At 40.9% G+C, this 19,276-nt stretch overlaps 1 protein-coding gene across 2 annotated transcripts in view; it reads left to right on the top strand.

Annotated features, from left to right (window-relative positions):
- cdh11 (cadherin 11, type 2, OB-cadherin (osteoblast)) overlaps positions 1–13,449 on the top strand; it is an 88,358-nt gene extending 74,909 nt beyond the window's left edge. For both annotated transcript variants that reach the window (XM_086092665.1, XM_086092664.1), the window contains 8 exons: positions 2,972–3,085; positions 4,024–4,163; positions 4,243–4,379; positions 6,385–6,506; positions 6,607–6,724; positions 8,428–8,679; positions 10,284–10,435; positions 10,514–13,449. In XM_086092665.1, coding sequence (XP_085948791.1) covers positions 2,972–3,085; positions 4,024–4,163; positions 4,243–4,379; positions 6,385–6,506; positions 6,607–6,724; positions 8,428–8,679; positions 10,284–10,435; positions 10,514–10,876 — 1,398 coding nt within the window. In that variant the 3' untranslated portion in view covers positions 10,877–13,449. The remainder of the gene's footprint in view (positions 1–2,971; positions 3,086–4,023; positions 4,164–4,242; positions 4,380–6,384; positions 6,507–6,606; positions 6,725–8,427; positions 8,680–10,283; positions 10,436–10,513) is intronic.
- The last annotated feature ends 5,827 nt before the right edge of the window (positions 13,450–19,276 follow it).

The following is a 19,276-nucleotide window of genomic DNA, read 5'->3' on the forward strand; positions in this document are numbered from 1 at the left end:
GCTGTTTTGGGGGAAAACGGCACTTTCCTTACAATTCAAAACTTAACAAATGTTACAAAAATAGAAAATAAATTAAAAAAGGACACTTTAATGTCTTAATTTGTCATTATGTCTTGCAAAGTAGACTGGAGTATATCATGATAATTTTTTGCACATCAATAGATTAAAACAGAGATAATTGTCAATCGTATCATTTTCAATCGAAAATCGTCTTGAATCGAAAATCGATTCTGAATTTAATCACAGACCCAAAAATAAGAATCAAATAGAATCGTGAGAATCGTGAGATCGAAGATTCCCACCCCTACTACTACTTTCTATTTGACTTTTTAAGGCATGTCGAAATTAGCTCAAAAATGCAAATCGTTTAGTTTTTAAAGCAAGTAGCTGTGAATACGTCACACAAGAAAAAGGATCACTGTATCGCCATGGGTTTTGTTTTGCATTTTAACACAAGACCGCCGTGACTAAACTGACTAAACGTTTAAAGATCTTCTGCGTTGTTAACCTTTTATGAGTCAACAAGTTCGCCCGCGTTTGACGCATCTGCGTCGGGGACAACGGGCAGCTCATCGAGACGGAACAGATGCTTTGCGCCGCTCTGGATTGCCGCTAATTAAATCTGTGATCACTTAACTGCTGTCATCACGCCGCTCGTAAAAATACCCAGTTAATGCCCCGAGCCACATTTGGCTACAGGTGCTCGACTAGCCGTGTCTGACGATCGGCTGAAAGGTGAGACGATCTTTGCCGCTCTCCAGTCGCTGACTTTAAGCATTTTGGCTACATTCAGGATCTAGCATAACCACAATGCATGCAAAGGTGGAAGCACACTATAAGTAGAGCAAAAGCAAATAAAATGGCATTATCGAGTAAATTATGTCTAGCAAAACGTTGGTTTTCAGTTAGCGTTTTCCTGCTTGTTGAGCAAGGTTCTGCCTAGATAGGATGTTAGAAATGGAAGGAAGGTGTTCAGCGCTAGATTTGGCATCTGGATTGAATGATTGAGCAATAGGGACTGAGTAAATGATTCCGAACGCAGCCTCTGTGTCTTGCCGGGCATTTTAATCCATGTTAACACCTGCTACATCGTCGATGTGTGTGTGTGCGGAGCTCATACATGCAGTAGGCCCATCTGAGCTCTAGTCTGACTTATAGGTCTGCCTCCTCCCGTTGGGATTCCATTAAGCGACGCTCCGGCCTGCCGATGAGGAGATCAAGCTCCCCACCCGGGACTCCTGCCACGTTAAAGCTCCCGCAGCTGCTGGAAAAACATTGTCGGGGGAGGAGAAAGAGTGTTATTATCCCGCTTTCTCGGGAGAAGGGTTGATGCGGCAAAGAGTGTGTTATTTACTGTCATTACGGAGACAACAGAGATCCGGATAAGCCAGGAACTGGTACTCTTGGCACCGCGCAATAGCTTATTTTGGCTTTTGTACAATGGCTGACAACGCATAACTTGAAACTTGCCTTGGAGGAGGTTTAAAGTTGTGGTTTTCAAAATGGGGTTCGCAAGCTGTAGTTTGGGGGTTGGCAAAATAATAAGTAAATTATTGTTGTATCAAATCTACAAATCTACATAAAACAACAAAACCTTCTTTAACTCATTCGCTCCCAGACATTTTCCCTGAATACATCCCCTTCACTCCCGGCTGTTTTATTGGATTTGAAGGCCCACAGAATGTTGTGTTCTATTGCTATGGAACCTACCAAAAGAAAGAGTCTCTTCTTTCATTAGGGAAAAAAATAGTATATTTCTATTTGTTTCTGTTTAGCAGCAATTAGCATTAGAATATAGCTAAATGTCATCATTATTCACAAATCTATTTAGAACTGTGGGAAAATGAGCTTTTTTTTCAACATTGCCCTGGTTGGTCGCTTTTGCTCTGCTGCCACCTGCTGGCCTTTTGTGTAATAACTACCATTTCTTCAACCATTCTCTGCAGTTCGGAGGCTAAATCAAAGCCTTCTCTATGCTCTAGCATGAAAAAAATCATATTAATACGTCTATGGGACACTTTTAAACTAGAACGTGTTTATACATTTTGGGGAGCAAATGAGATAACTGGGGATTCTACCCTTTTTTTTGTTGTTGTTCTATGCAGCCCCACTAGTCCAAACACGGTATTCTGGTTAATATTGCGTTAGTGGAATATGAGTTAAGCAGCAAAATCCAGCTGTTTTTATCCATCTCAGTGGGCGGCCATTTTGCCACTTGCTGGCGATTACATCAATGTTGCTCAGGTCTCAGGTAACAACCAATCACAGCGCAGTTTCAGAAAACAGGTGATCTCAGATTGGTTGTTGCCTCCTAAGCCCTGGGCAACATTAATGTCATCTTCCGTCGACAGCAAGTGGCAAAATGGCTGCCCCTGAGATGGATTAAAAACGGCTGGATTTTGTTTCATAACTCATATTCCATGTTTACACTAGTGAGGTCACATAACATTATTGTCAAAAAATATTTAAGGTTGACTTCCACTTTAACAGCCTCTGAAATGAGTTGCTTTTGGAGGTGGTCCTTAAATGTGTCGCAGCAATTAAAAAAATTATTTCTCCCGTCCACTTTAAAACAATCACCACTCTTCTCAAGCACAGTTCACTTTCAATGTTATTGGCTATTGTGTGTCACTGTTTTCCTACTAATATAAAGTAATTAAATCACAGCTCTGTTCAATATAAGCCAATTGAATCTGCAGCCGGTGACAGTAATTTACCACTGGACTAGATGCTTTACAACTTAATCAAATTCTCTCTAAATTATATTGGGTTATGATAGTACTATAGTATACGTCTTTTGGGGTTCCCCAGGTTTGCTTGTCAGTCACTGCAGGAGTGCAGCAGTTGCTAGCCGTATTCGTGCAGCAACAGCTCCCCCTAGCAGCAGATGAGGACACAGCACTTGAGCTTTTGTGAAATGATTGTGACACTGTGAACTGATGAAGTGTTTTTTTGTGTGTTTCGTCTTCAGCGGGTGGATTTTGAGACCAAGAGGTCGTACACGCTGAAGGTGGAGGGCTACAACATGCATTTGGACCCCCAGTACCTGGCCTGGGGGCCGTACAAGGACGAAGCCACGATAAAGGTAAGGACTTTCTAGATCAGTGATTCCTTTAATGATGCTTTGTGTAATGGTGTTATTTTATTGGGTGATTATTTGATGTGTTCCCACACAGAACATACATTCAGGTCCATAAATATTGTGACATGGACACTTTTTCAACTTTTTGGCTTTAAACACTTCTATAATGGATTTGGAATGAAATAAACAAGATGTGCTTTAACTGCAGACTTTTAGCTTTAATTTGTTGGTATTTAAATCTAAATCTAAATCAGGTGACCAGTTTGGGAAGTACTACAATTTGTACATATGCTTCCCGCGTTTTACAAGACCAAAATTAATAGAACAAATTGACAATCATAAGTCAAACTTTTACTTTTTAATACTTGGTTGCAAATCCTTTACAGTTACTTCCAGCTTGACGTCTGGAACATAGAATCCACCAGACGCTGGCTTTCATCCATGGTGAAGCCCTGTCAAGCTTCTACTGCGGCTGATTTCAGTTTATTTTTCTTCTTCTTTGGGCATTTTGCTTGTGTTTGCTCTACAGCAAGTGAAATTCATGCTAAATTGGGTTCAGGGCATGTGACTGAACTTGGCCATCATATAACATTCAATACAAGGAAAACAGCTCCATTGGCAGCCAGATGAACAGCCAGTTGTCCAATTACCTTTACTGACATAAAAAGCAGGAGGTACATGAACAGTCCAAATCATTGTAATTCTTACACTGTTCACCGTATTTGGATGTGAAAATCCTCAAATATAAGCTGAAAGCTTGCAGTTAAAGTACATCCAGTTTGTTTCATTTCATAACTATTGTGGTGGTTTTTAGAGAATGTGATTTCACTTTAAAACCAATCCCCACTGAGGGCAACTAAAACTATAATGTGGCCCATGATATAAACAAGTTTGACACTCGTGTACTAGCTAAAGTGTTGATTTAACTTGCCTTTTTACAGATTTCAGTGGAGGATGCTGATGAGCCACCCGTATTTGTGGCACCCTCATATACTTTTGAAGTGGAGGAAAACGCCCCTGGCGGTACTCAGGTGGGACGCGTCCACGCCAAAGACACGGACATTGCCAACAACCCAGTCAGGTATGACAACACAGCGATCCCATCGCTGGTAGAACTGAAGTCAGTTTTGAGCTTCAAGTTTGTGAACACACGTAAACAGGTACATGATTCCACGCTACACGGATGTGGAGCAGTTCTTCAGTATCAACTCGGAGGATGGCATGATCACCACCACCAGACCGCTGGATCGAGAGACTCAGGCCTGGCACAACATCTCTGTGTCGGCCACTGAGATTGGTGAGTCATTGTTGGGGCTCTGGAGCAACCTCCAGTGTAGAGCACAGAAAATAAAACATTGAAAAAAAATGGGGCAAGAACTAGACTTTTGGGAAATGTATCTAATCTGAGGTGATGATGTAAGCAGGCCTGGGAACTTTACTCTGAAATTCCCCCAGTGTTGCAGTCAAGTATACTCAACAAAAATATAAACGCAACACTATTGTTTTTGCTCCCATTTTTATGGGATGAACTGAAACATGTAAAACTTCTTCCACATACACAATATCAAAATTTCTCTTAAATATTGTTCACAAACCAGTCTAAATCTGTGATAGTGAGCACTTCTCCTTTGCGAGATAATCCATTCCACCTCACAGATGTGCCATATCAAGATGCTAATTAGAGACCATGATTAGTGCACAGGTGTGAATTAGACTGCCAACAATAAAAGGTCACTCTGAAAGGTGCAGTTTTGTTTTATTGGTGGGGTCTGGGGACCCAAAAAACTAACTGTTACTGATAGACACCCACACTAGTGCATTACACACTCACACCATCGACGGGAATTCTCAACCAAGGTGCACAAAGGCGGAAGCGCAAGAACTGGAAACAAAGCTTATGTGTGAAAACCAAGAAGTCATAAGTCCCGCCTCCTCCATGGCATATACCCCATTGTGGGCAGTCTGAGGCACACCTGTGCACTAATCATGGTGTCTAATCAGCATCTTGATATGGTGGGATGGGTTATCTTACCAAAGGAGAAGTGCTCACTATCACAGATTTTGACTGGCTTGTGAACAATATTTGAGAATTTTTTTTGATATTGTGTATGTGGAAGAAGTTTTATATGTTTAAGTTAATTTAATAAAAAATTGGAGCAAAAACAAAAGTGCTGCGTTTATATTTTTGTTGCGTAAAACTGTCCCAACAACATGGTCAGTAGAATGACTAGGGACAAACAAACAGTCAGAGTAATCACTAACAAACTTTCACATTGACATGGTCAACAAGAAATAGTTACAGTAGAGGTTGTCATTAGTAGTAAATAAAAAATTTACATGGTCAGTCATTCAAGAGTCCTGCAAACTATTAGCTAATATTGTGACTTTCTTTAAGCTTGATTGTACCAAAAAATGAAAACAACATCTAATCATCCATTATTGTATGTGTAGTTTTTTAAATGGCAGAGGCAGCAAGAAAAGCCCCAAAAAAAAAGAAATCCATGTTGACCCACGGGCCCTCTCACCCCCCCCCCCCCCCCCCCCCCCACACACACACATAAACAGCGAGCCACGAGGGCCCCACCCTGGCATTCTGCGGCCGGCAGCTCTGGCTCTCCAAGTGCCGTGCGGTTTCTCCGCGGTACTGTCGACGCCAGACAGCCAGATGGAAACAGGCTCACGGCCCGCAGAGTCAGGCTACGCTAACCACTAACGGGGCCCTGGGAAGCTAAGTAGAAGCCTGCTAATGACGGGGTGCTGGAAAAATCAAACAAGAGGGTCCAGTTGTAAGAGAAACTGAGCTGCAGTTTCCGTTCCTAAAAAAACAAATGTGCTTAAAAACTGCAGATGGGAGACTTGTTGGGAGCTGATTCCTATTTATGTCATGCACAGTTTGGACTTTTTTTTTCTTTTCTTTTTTTAAAGAAGGTTAGAAAAAAAAAGATTTATGGAAGGAAGGTAGGTGGGAAGGAAGAGTTGGGGAAGAATCGATGGAAAAAATGGAGGGAGGAGGGAAGGATGACTGAAGGAAGAATTGATGGAAGCGAGGGAGGAAGGAAGCATGTGGACCCATCACATTCATTTTTGTGTTTGTTGTGAATCATTACTCAACCTCTCCGAATATTTGTGCGAGACGCGTGGGAGGCGACAAGCATGATGGCAGCACTCTTGGGTGCTTGCAGATGTGGGACGCCGGAAATAAACCCTCAGGGCTTGATTGACAGGAAGCGTTTCTGGATGGAATATGTGTCTTCTGTTAGCTTGCAAACTGACATTGTGTGTGTCTGTGTATGTGTGTGTAGGAGGCCACCACCAGGACACCAAAGTGCGCGTGAACATCAAGGTGAAAGACAGGAACGACAACGCCCCCGAGTTTGCCACCAACAACGAAGTCCTCATGTGTGAAAGTGTTGCACCAGGAAAGGTAGTAATGGAGATCTTTATGGAAATGACTTGAAGGCATTTGTAACCCTAATCCTAGCTTGAAACCGCCATTTTGAAAAAAAATAATGTTGTCTTTCCAGGTTATAGAAACAGTCAGTGCAGTGGACAAAGACGAGATGGCCCACCGTCAACATTTCACCTTCAGCCTGGCGCCAGAGGTGGCCCACAACCACAACTTCTCCCTTAAAGACAACAGAGGTGAGCCACGTTGCATTTGTGGCCTCCTTCACACCATCCACACACACACAAGCATGTCAACATGTCCTGGAGCTGCATTAATTGCATTGTGGTCTCGATCCATCTGTCCGTACGTCTTCAGGGGCCGGTGTGATTGAATTAAGTTACAAGAGAGGCTTCAAGTAGCAGCTAGCGTGTAGAAATAGTTGACATGGAGAAAGGAATCCAACATGTAGATAATGAAAAAGAAGCCAAGACGCAAGACACACTTGTTGGCAGCTTACCGCTTAGCAACAGATGACATTCACATCTGAGCAAATGACACCTTGCTCTTTTCTCAAGCTGCTCATCTAGTGTCATTTACAAGTATCTTCTCCAATTTGTTTCCCAAAAAAAGATTGTGCCAATATTTTTACCTAAAAAGCTCATTTGAAGCTGAAATTCAAAACTCTTATTTGAAACCTTTATCCCGATGTAAAAAGGACAGTAGAAAATTTAAGAAAAAAATATAGTAAAATAAGAAAATTATTACAGTAATTTCTGGACTATAAGGCGTGCCTGACTATAAGCCGCGCTAGCTAAATTTGGGAAATACTCGAGTTTGTTACTCATATAAGCCGCACCCGAATGTAAGCCGCAGGTGTTTTAATGTTACTGCACTGGTATATAAGGGCTCCATAATGAGGGCGCAAATTGTCTTGCTCTCCTTCTGTATCTCCTACTATATTTGGGCTCACTTGGTTTGTTTTGCTCTGCCTGATGCTCTTGTGCTTCCTTTATTGTGCGCCCCCTTGTTATCTGATGGATAAGCCACACCTTTATATTAGCCGCAGGGTTGAATGCAAGTGAAGAAAGTAGCGGCTTATAGTCCAGAAACTACTATACTCCAAATAAGCAAAATGATCTGCCAATAGAACAAGAAAATTTGACTAAAATTTACCTGCAAGATTTTGAAAAATAAGAAAATAATACTAGGCCCATATCAACCACAGTGGTCTTGAAAATAGTATTTTTAGATTAAAACCAAGTAATATTGACTTTTTAAAGCTGTAATATATGGAACAATTTTCTTAAAATGCATATGTACTCATTTATGTTTGGCTAACTTAGCTTGAGTGTCAATCAGTGAGGTAACAGATCCCAGTCTGAGGGTAGACACTCTACCACTAGACCACTAAACTGATACAGTACTATACTTACTGGAAAGAGGAAAAATTATCTCAGTAAATATAACAACCCAATTATTTTTTCTTTCTTACAATAAAGCACTAGATTGCACTTTTGTTTGATTGTTTTCACTATTTTATTTTTTCCATTTATCTTATTACCAGATTATGCAAAATCTTAAAATAAGAAAATTCAACTTCTGAAACCCCAGTTCAGGGCCTTTGATGTTGGTCGCCATCTTGTGGAAAATTTTTGTTTTAAGCCTCACGGTACTTAAAACTGGCTGTTAACACTGCTTGATCAAATAAGATAATTAAATAATTAGTAATGATAATAATAATAATAATAATAGTAATAATAATAATCGATAAATAATTAGTAGCTTAAAATAAGCAGAATTATGTTGTCTGACAATCTTGTTTTAAGTAAAAAAAATAACTTGTCGGAGCAAAATAAACAAATTTAGGTTAAATTGAAGAAATTATATCCTATTTAAGATTTCAGTTTTTTAGCAGTGTGTCTATTGACCATCCAGTATTTGTCTCCCCTCCACACAGACAGCACGGCCAGCATCTACGTGCTGCGGAAGGGTTTCAGCCGCCTGACGCAGGATGTCTATTTCCTGCCGGTGGAGATCAACGACAACGGCGTTCCGGCCATGAGCAGCACCAACACGCTGACGGTGCGCGTGTGCTCCTGCGACAGCAAGGACACCATTTTGTCCTGCAACGTGGAGCCCTACGTGCTGCCTGCCGGCCTCAGCACGGGCGCGCTCATCGCCATCCTTGCCTGCATCGTCATCCTGTTGGGTAAGGCTGGAAACATTTGAGGTAGCCTTAGGTTAAGATGAGTGGTTGGGTTCGATCGAACCCTAAGTGTTGGATGAGTCAGTCTCAATGGTTCGGCGGAGGACAAGACGCACACCTTTCTCAAATTATTTGTGATTATATGCCCCGCTTGGCCATCATTTGCTGTAGGCTGTTGGCCTATCTTTGCTGGAGGAAATTTGGTGCCTTCAGTAGTCGACTTGTGTTGTGATGGTACGCCGTATGATTTATTTATTATTTTAATTGTGGTTGTCAAAATGAGTGTGTTAATTTTGAGCTAATTTAAAATAAAATAAAAATTGACACGCGATTAATTACTCCCCCCTACTTGGAAAGCCTGTACTGGGGAATTTCCAGTCACAACGCAGCAGACACGTCCACGTCAAAATCAAGCAGTAATACATTTAATAATAATGCATATATACAATATTAAAAATGTGCTCTTAGTATGAAAAAAAAATCACTGAGCTGTCACCAACATCTTACAAATGCAATTATGCCATCTAGTGGCAGAAAAAACAGCCTCAACACAAATCAATATCACACTCTTTTTTTTACAGAGCATTACATCTTATTATCTTTATTTTTATATGTTCAATAAAACCATAAACCAATCTTATTAATTTTAACTAAATTTTATGAATTCTTATGAAATTACTGTATCAGTGACTAAAAGATGCAGCCATATTTCTATTAAATTAATATTTGTTCAACTTTTACGTTAACAGGAGTATGAAAATTTGGGGGGAAAAAATATTGTACATTAGAACAGATCTTAAATTTGCGATTAATCGTGGGTTAACTACTGAAGTCATTCGATTAATTACGATTAAAATATTTTATTGCCTGACACCCCTAATTTTAATCCCTTAACTATGTCAAGCATAAAAAGAAAGTGGTCGTCGGACGAATATGTGCAATATTCACATGTATAAAGTTACGTATGGTGTTCCACAGGGTTAAATTCTGGGGCCCCTGCTGTTTTCATTGTAACTGTTGCCCCTGGGTTACATCTTAAGAAAACAGTGCTCTATAAATATAGAGTTGAGTTCAGTGATGGGATTCAGCGTCCTAACTGCATGATTTGCCAAGTTAAGCAATTCTAGTCCAGCATAACTAGATCTAGCTAAACTAAAGAAACATGCCCTTAATCTGCATGGAAATGGAGGAAAATCATATTTTATTTTTCAATAAAGAAAGGTTGGGTGAATACGCATTGGAAACTGGTGGGTTTCAGTACCTCCAACAAGGTTAAGATCCACTCGTTTAGAGTAACCGGGTAGATGAAGGTTTAGTGTTAGTTATTGGGCTTGGGTTTAGGGTTTAGTATTAGGTTTAAAGTTGAGGTAAGGTTTAATGTTAGAGTTTAGGGACAAGGGTGCCTTGTGATTAAAAAAAAAAAAAGAAAGAAAAAAAGACAGTGGGTTTTCATTACTATTGTGTGTTTACTTCTCAACAGAGAACAATGAACTACCCACAATTTAATATGTGCATATGACAAAACAAAAACAAATGATCCACTAATTAAACTGTGAGAGGTCTGGTTACAATTTGTCGGACTAACAGTCTGACTGTGTTCCCCACAGTCATCGTGGTTTTGTTTGTGGCATTGCGGCGTCAAAAGAAAGAGCCTCTGATCGTCTTTGAGGAGGAGGACATTCGAGAGAACATCATCACCTACGACGACGAGGGCGGTGGAGAGGAGGATACGGAGGCCTTTGACATCGCCACGCTGCAGGTAAGCCAGTATTCAAATCCTTTACTTGAACCACACTAAAGCCTTGCTTTGAAACCCTAACATTGTGTCTCGTTTCAGAACCCAGATGGTGCCAATGGCTTCCACCCGAGAAAGGACATGAAACCGGAGATGCTGTTTCCTTTGCGTCCCGGCGGCCACCCAGCAGCCAACAGCGTAGACGTGGACGACTTCATCAAGACGCGTGTGGCCGAGGCCGACAGCGACCCCACCGCGCCACCCTACGACTCCATCCAGATCTACGGCTACGAGGGCCGCGGATCCCTGGCTGGGTCGCTCAGCTCTCTGGAATCGGTGACCACTGAGTCCGATCTGGATTATGACTATCTGCACAGCTGGGGTCCACGTTTCAAGAAGCTGGCCGATTTGTACGGCACCAAAGACTGCTCAGTTCATGAAGGTGATGACGATGACGACTGTTAACGGTGGACCTTCCCCTAAAATACAAACAAATTCCAATGATTCCATGAGGATTTTTGCTCCAACGCCTTCCCAACTTTCTCCCATTTCCTCCCAAGTAACAAATGCCGACTGTACTTCTTACGGACTGGAGCAGAATCGGGCTGGAAAAATGTATCACGTCACCTGAGTGTGTTTGGACTTTACTTAGTGCAAAAAAACTGTTTAGCTGAAATTAGAGATTGTGTACACCTTGTGGACTGGATTCACAAATGTCCTGGAGGTTTTACTCCCTTGACGGGGGCCTCCAGACCACCATCCGAGCCAGACCGGTGGTCCCGCCGTTTGTTGTTGCTGTGCGATACTGCTAAGGACTCTGGGTTGTTGATACTGTCTTGGCAGTACGGTGGCCTTAAAATAAATCAACAACAACTCCGGAGGCCAACACACACAATACGAGACCAACGACGTAAAGACGCTTCAGTAGCTACGAAAACCAGGACTGAGGCTCTGTAATGGAAAAAAGAAAAAAAATCAAGACGGACCGGATTTGACGTACAAAACTGTGGATGACGATTTGTTTCTATCCTTCGATCCTGTGTCCTATCAATCACTTCCGTTTAGGGTTGCAAAGAGGTGAAATATTTCCAGTGAATTTTTGGTGAATTTCCATGGGAAGTTTTAAACTGGAGAATTTTGGAAACTATTTCAAACTGGAATTAACTAGGAATTGAGGGATTACCTTTACCATTACCATTAGAACAGTATCACGCGTATCAAGCATAAATATAGACATTTGTTTTGTCATGTGCAGACATCCATACCAAATAGGTAGATCTCCTTGCCTACATGCAAAGGCATAACAGTAACTTGACTCATTTGCTGCCAGTCATTTTCAAATCAGAACGTGCCGTATTGTGAGTTTGTTTGGAGCATTTTTACTGATCTTTCAACCCCACCAAAAAAAATGTGTTTTGTGACATTATGCACAGAACCACCAAACCAAAGTAGAGTCTTCTCACAATGGTTTAGCTTTGTCCGTTCTTTAGTAATAATTTTTTGTGGAGAGAAACACATATTTTGCTTTTGTGGCATCTCAAACTATAAAACAAGCCTGAGAAAGGGCTTTTGATGTCAAAATAATTGTTTATTTACAGATACAACTAAGAATGGCTCAAGTTGAATGTAAGTAGCTTTTTTACATGATGTTCCTCATGTTAATGTTTATACCCTACACACAAATACTCTGTTTGAGTTTAGGGTGCCTAAATTTCCAAAATGTTGTCATGTCTCTCATTGTTGATGTGACAAGTTAAGATTCACACCCTTATTGTTTTTTCTAACTCAAAAGCCATTCTGATTTGGAATTCAAAGTGATCAAACACTGTCAACTACCAGTTCCTCATGAAAGTTTTGTGAAAGCTTAAATTTCATAGACAAGCTGGACGACACCCTTTTCCATGCTTGCCGGTTGAAAAACGTATTTCATTAATACATTTATCAGTAGCAGTAATTAAGCTGACATATATAAACACTCACTGCAGTGAATGAGTTAAGAGCCAGACTTTTAGTTTTGTAAATTCCTGCTCTTCTGTCATTTCTTTACAAAATTCCCATCCAACCCCATGGAAAGTTTCCAACTTTGAAAATCCCCACAATTTTGCAACCCTACTTCCGCCAATGATGATGATCAATCATAAATGAGTAAAAACCTGTGAGATCTTAAATATCGCCTTAACGGACACTCGCAGTGCATTCTATTTCTCCATTGTTGTTTTTTGTTTATTTGATTATTTTCTTGTCAAAAACTAGCTAGCGAGCTAGCCTCCATGTTTGCAGAGAATGTGCAAAACGAGTGTGGCGTTACACTCGTTAAAAACAAACAGGATGTGACGTGTTTTCGGAAAGGCCGGGCGACATCTGTTGCATCAACATGTGTTTTCCAGAAAACATTTGCCCACCCCCGAGAAGACAGGATGTCATTTTTTAAGTGGTTAAACCTCATTTTAATTATATTATTATTATTATTATTATTATTATTATTATTATTAGTATTATTATTAGTATTATTATTATTATTATCAGTTGCTTTTTAAAAAAATCAGTATTATCATTATTATTATTTTGACTGATGTTGTTTGTCCTGGCGACGCGTGTTTAGCCTTTTGCCGTGTTTAGCCCTTTGGCTGGCTTCCCGGCAAAGAGTGAAGCGTCGGTTTGTTTTGCTTTATTTGCTTCTTTGTTTTTTTGTGCTTGTTTTCTGTCATTATTTGGCGTTTCATCGTAGTTCCTCCCCACTCGAGAGGAATACGGCGAAGCGTACGTTGCTCAAGAGAAAACGCCTGTTTTTTATTCTTCTGTCAAGTTTTATGGTACCGATTTGTACAATTTTAAAAGTTCTTATTTTTTAGTATACATGCCGAATATTCCAGTATTACGACAAAAAAAAACATGTTAAGATAAAAAAAAATGAATAAAATGATTCAGCATCACACTTATATTTTCTGAACATTGTACTGTTGCTTTACTATGTGCTTCAATCTACGAAGCAAAAAAAAAACAACTTTGAAATAAATGCTCTTTTTATAAAATGATAACGTGTAAAGTATTTTTGCCTTTTAAATAGCCTACTACATTACAGAAGGATGTTGGGTTGTGAACATAAGGACATTTTGCAACTACAGTACATGATTGGAGGATGAAGTTGTATGTATGGTTGCATTTACTTACGGTAAACTTATATAGACTATAGTAAAAAAAAAAAAAAAGCTTAATAAGAAGGCTAATAAAAACATATCGTTTTATTATAAAGCATTGTTAAAATAAAAAAGAGCAACAAATCGGAAAATAAAATATTAACAAAATCATGATTATAGTATTCTGTTGTCTAAAATGAATGATGAAATAATCATGAAAAATACATTAAATAATATTGAAGTTTACTGTTGACCGATAAAAAACACATTTTCACCAAGAATTTAAACAGATTACATCATTAGGATATCACCTCTGATGCTTCATAGACTGTAACAATTAAAATGCAGTATAAGATCACATGATGTAGTAGCTAGAAGGAATAGAATCGCTTCTAGCTCTTCTATTATCATTCCTATAATTACAATTTGTGTGTCGGATGCTGAGTAGGAGCGATCCCAGGCCCACTGAAGCCTGATTTCTTTTTAAATCATCAAGTGGCACTTGAGTAAACAGGGACATATGTGTGTGTGAGTGTGTGTGTGTGCATGCATCGGATGGATGTCCTTGGGTGGTCCGACAGAAAGTTAATTAAACATCTCTGGTCTATGGCATGTTTGTGAGTGTGCCAGCGAGAGTGCCGTTGCGTGGCAAGCCGCTCACTTTCCTTTGTGTATAAACTTAACCTGAAGTCCTTGAAGACAACACGCAGCAAATGAATGTGCTAAATGATACAGCCATTAAGTTCATCAGTCAAATGAGGGGTCAAAAACTCATCATGACTTGAAGTCATAAACCAAATTCACACTTCATCCATCCGTCTATTAATTCATCAAGACCAACAACTTCATCTGTCTTTTATTTATCCGCATCCATCATTTCATCAACACCCTCGTTCATCTACTTGCCCAGTCATCCATCCATCATTTAGCAGCAATCAACCCCCAGCAATGAACCTACCTGTTCAACATTATGTATCCATCAATCAATAGAACATCAACGTTATCCATCTGTCCATCCATTCATCCATTAATCCAAATATACGGTACATACATAAAACCATTATTCATCTCACCCATCAATTAGTTATATCACCATCCATCCATTCACCCAGCCATCTGTCCATCAATCAATCCAGAGCCATCCATCCATCCATCAATCCATCCATCCATCGATCAATCCATCAATCCATCCATGCATCCATTCAGCCATCCATCCATCATCCAGCCATCCGTCCAGCAATCGATCCCCGATCCATCCATTCATCATCCAGCCATCGATCGATCCCTGATCCAGCCATCAATCGACCCCTGATCCATCCATCCATTCATCCATCTATCCATCCATTCATCATCTATCCATCCATTCATTATCCAGCCCCAGCCGTCACCAGGCCCCCAAGCCCCCAAGGGAAGGGGGAGGGGAGAGGGAACCACTGGGGCACCCCGGCGGCCCACAGTCCCCGAACCGCGTCGCCGGGCCCAGAGCGATGGACCGCGCCGGACCGGCGCCGCCCCGGACACCAGGGAGAGCCCCGCAACACAGCACCCTCCAAGAGACCCAGGGAACGGCCAAGACGCAGCCGCCACCCAGCAGCCAACAGAGGCACAGACACGCCCACGCCCAGCCAGGGGGGTACAGCACCTATTGAATTAACCCACTGGCATGCAGCGAATCCGAATATTAACCCTTAGTGCTCATTGGAGGTGAATCTGCTCGATCCTGTTGGCAGCAGCTGGGTTCCTGACTATAAAAACACAACCATTAGTTACAAATTGCCAAATACAGAAACATCAATGTAAGTTATCGCGATGCGGTGGCTATCGCTAACAGGCAGAATTAAGTAACCAGATTTAGGTTAAAATATTCTATATACATTATCGAGCTTTCCATCCATCGATCGATCCCCGATCCATCCATCCATTCATCCATCCATGCGTCCATCCATGCATCCATCCATGCATCCATCCATCCATCATCCGGCCATCGATCGATCTCCGATCCATTCATCCATCCATCCATCTTTTCCTGATCCATCCATCCATTCATCCATCTATCCATTCATTCATCATATATCCATCCATCCATCCATCATCCAGTCATCCGCCCATCGATCGATCCCCGATCGATCCATCCATCCATCATCCAGCCATCATCCAGCCATCGATTGATACCCGATCCATCCATCCATCCATCCATCATCCAGCCATACGTCCATCAATCGATCATAGATCCATCCATCCATTCATCCATCATCGAGCTATCCATCGATCCATCGATCCCTGATCCATCCATTCATCCATCCATGCGTCCATCCATACATCCATCCATCATCCGGCCATCGATCAAATCCTGATCCATTCATCCACCCATCCATTCATCCCTGATCCATCCATCTATTCATCCATCTATCCATTCATTCATCATCAATCCATCCATCTATCAACCGGCCATCGATCGATCCCCGATCCATCCATCCATCATTCAGCCATATGTCCATCGAACGATCGCAGATCCATCCATCCATCATCCAGCCATCTGTCCATTGATCGATCCCCGATCCGTTCATCCATCCATCCATCCATCCATCCATCCATTCATCATCCACCCATCCGTCCGTCCGTCGACAGATCCCGATGCATCCATCATCTAGCCATCCATCCATCGAATAATCCCCGATCTATCCATCCACCCCTTTATTAAATCCATCACACATCATCATCATCATCATCATTATCAATACACAGCCATATACATCCCATCCACCATTTGTTTATCAATAATCACTCTTCATGCGTTTGAGTTTTAGGGGCAAAGTGTTGCAAATTGCTGGCAAAAGCATTTAGTTAGTTTTTGTGTTCAACTATTACTGTTACTTTTCACAAACAAATATTGCACAAAAAAGCCTGCTTGTGCAATCATCCACCATTTTAACAGCAAACTTTAGCCTTTTACGGACAAATATAATGCCTAAAATGTTGTTGTTTTTTGCACATTTAACTTTTAACATATTGCTCTTCTTAGACAAATACTGTATATAGTTTATCTGTATTTATTTGCCAATATTTTGCCTTTTGAGGGCAATTTGTAGCATTTTTGTCTTTATTGTGTTCAATACCAATTTGTATTTGAATCCTGCTGCTACAAGAGCACACAGGAAGTGTGTGAAGAAACAAAACTGAATGCGTCCGACAAGCATCGTAAGCAAGGAGAGGTTAGCAAGAGGCCATTTTAACACCAGAAAGACGACACAAAATGCAAAATGTGTGTGTGTACATGTGTGTATGGAGAGAGTAGGACAGTTACGGCCCGCATGCAAGTGAAGGTTATGTAAAAGCAATCAGAGGCCTGTTTAATCTTTCAGAAAGAGGGAGCGCTCATTTGCATAATCATCATCTCCCTTTCAGCAGCAGTGCGAGAGACTGACGAAGTGTGTGCATGTGTGTGCAGGATCCTCCTCATCCTTCTCTTTGTCCTCAGAATCATCACCCGGCCACATTGAAATGCAAGGTTAAAGTCCTGGGAGAAAGCTCTTCAACTATGGAGATCACACTGCGGCGAACAGTGTCTCTCTTTGCAAGTTTGTTCCACACAAGACGACAAGCGGCGACAAGCAAATCTGTGTCAAGACTTTGAACAATGAAAGAAGAAGAGACCAGAACAAATGTGTTTAACCAGGATGCAATTAAATGCTCGGGGGATGGGGGGAGGCTGTCCCTACGATGACTTTGCACTCTGACAAGCCGAGAATGAGGAAGAGGACTCAAATAAACGAACCCAGTAGGCCAGGGATTGGCAACTAGCGGCCATTTGGGGAAACTACCACTTTGCTCAACAAATATGTCATTTTGTGTTTTGTAGACAAACTCCAACATTATTATTTTGGTAGTGTGCAAAACAAGCTTATCTTTGTAAATGTGGTGCAATGCCATTGAAGAGCACATTTTTTCCAATGTTTGGCGATGCAATGCGGCAGAGTCAGAGGGGACTATGGGGATGATCTGGATTTCCCTCCTCCTTCCATTTAGCATTAACTGAACCCGTTCACACTTAATGCATTTTTAATGAACTGATCTTTCATTGCAAATCTACTGCTAATTTGCCCTATTATCAATCCTCTTTGGCGCGGGTACGTGTGTGCGTGTTGCATTTGTGTATGAGTGAGTGTGTGCGGCAGTTGTTATGCAGATGGCTCGGACACGCCGTGTAGTCACGGAGCGCCGTCAGCATGCAATTTTTTTTTTTAAATAAACGCAGCCACACTATGGCTAGCAGTAAAGCGGTCATGATGCAAAATGAGTGTGAGAACGTTTCCATAATTGATAAGACAGCGTCATTCCACGACGCTCGTGTCTGCTTCAAGCCAAAGAAAAAGCGTCACGTGCCAGCCTTTGATGTGCCGCAGAGCTCTGGCAGTTGCGGGAAAACGACATAGCCAATTAACTGATGTGTGGATCTTGCTCGCCGTTCTGAGAGGTTTCCTCAACATACACAGAACGGGAGATTTTTAATGATTAGCACACAAGAAGGTGAAAACAAATGGACACTTCCCTGTATCACAAATTTGAATGCAGCTCTGAAACCCAGAATTCTACTTTTTGACATGAATATTAATTGTCTTGAAACCTTAACATTGGCCAAAATTCACATACCAGACTTAAAACCCCATCTTTGAAACCATTGGCTTAAAGATATTCTTTGAAATCTTAACCCTAGGTTAAAACTCTAGTTCATTAAAGTTAAAGTACCACTGATTGTCACACCCACCTAAGTGTGGCAAAATTAATAAAAAACCCTAATTTTAAAACGTAACCCTAATTTTAAAACGTAACCCTAATTTTAAACCCCAATCCTAGTTTAAAACCCAAATTTGAAGCCCTAACGATAGTTTAAAATCCTACTAACTAACTAACTACTAACACAGTTAGTTTAAAGCCCTAATATGAAACCCTAATCTGTGTTTAAATCCCTAACTCTATTTTGAAAGCATACTTTGAAACCCTAATTCTACTTTGAAAGCATACTTTGAAACCCTAATCCTATCATCCAAAATTAAAAACCTAATCCAAGACTTGAAACCCTATTTTAAATATGATTTTCCTCACAGACTAGGACACTTTACTCCTCTTTTTACCGTTAAGTAAATCATCTAAACTAAAGAAAGAGAGCAAATGCTGACCGTCATTGATGGATTGTTCCTTCTCGTCTTCATTTGGAAAGACGAATGGAGAGCACGTCTCGGTCTTTGGTTTTGATGTGGCAGCTTCCGAAGCGGCGCTTAATTGAAGCTGGAGGCGGCTGCTAAGCCAAGTCAACACGCTGCTAATTGATTTGTCAGGTGTGCATATGAAACCCACTCAGAATACGACTGACAGCACCTTAAAACTAAGTTTACTTCAAGGTAGGACACAGACAGGAGAAGACCCTACTTTTGGCAATTAAACCATTTTGAGTTTCAAGTCATATAAGGCATCAATTAAAAAAAAAGTTTTACCTCAACATTGCAAATTGTAAGATGTGTAACTGATTTGGGGTTTCAAGTTTTGATTACCGTAGGTTCAATACTGGGCCAGAGTTTCAAAGAAGAAGTAGGGTTCCATGCCTTGGTTTTGGTTTTAAATTATGTTTATTTCAAGTGTTTGGGTTTTAAGGTGTAATTGACAGGAACTCTTCTTCCCTAAAAAAATTCTACCCATCTTATGTCTTTGCTTCTCTTAAAGAAATCTGGGC

This window comes from Leptonotus elevatus, chromosome 13 (genome assembly GCF_054856555.1).
Source record: "Leptonotus elevatus isolate MCC_2025b chromosome 13, RoL_Lele_1.0, whole genome shotgun sequence".
Taxonomy (NCBI): Eukaryota; Metazoa; Chordata; class Actinopteri; order Syngnathiformes; family Syngnathidae; genus Leptonotus; species Leptonotus elevatus.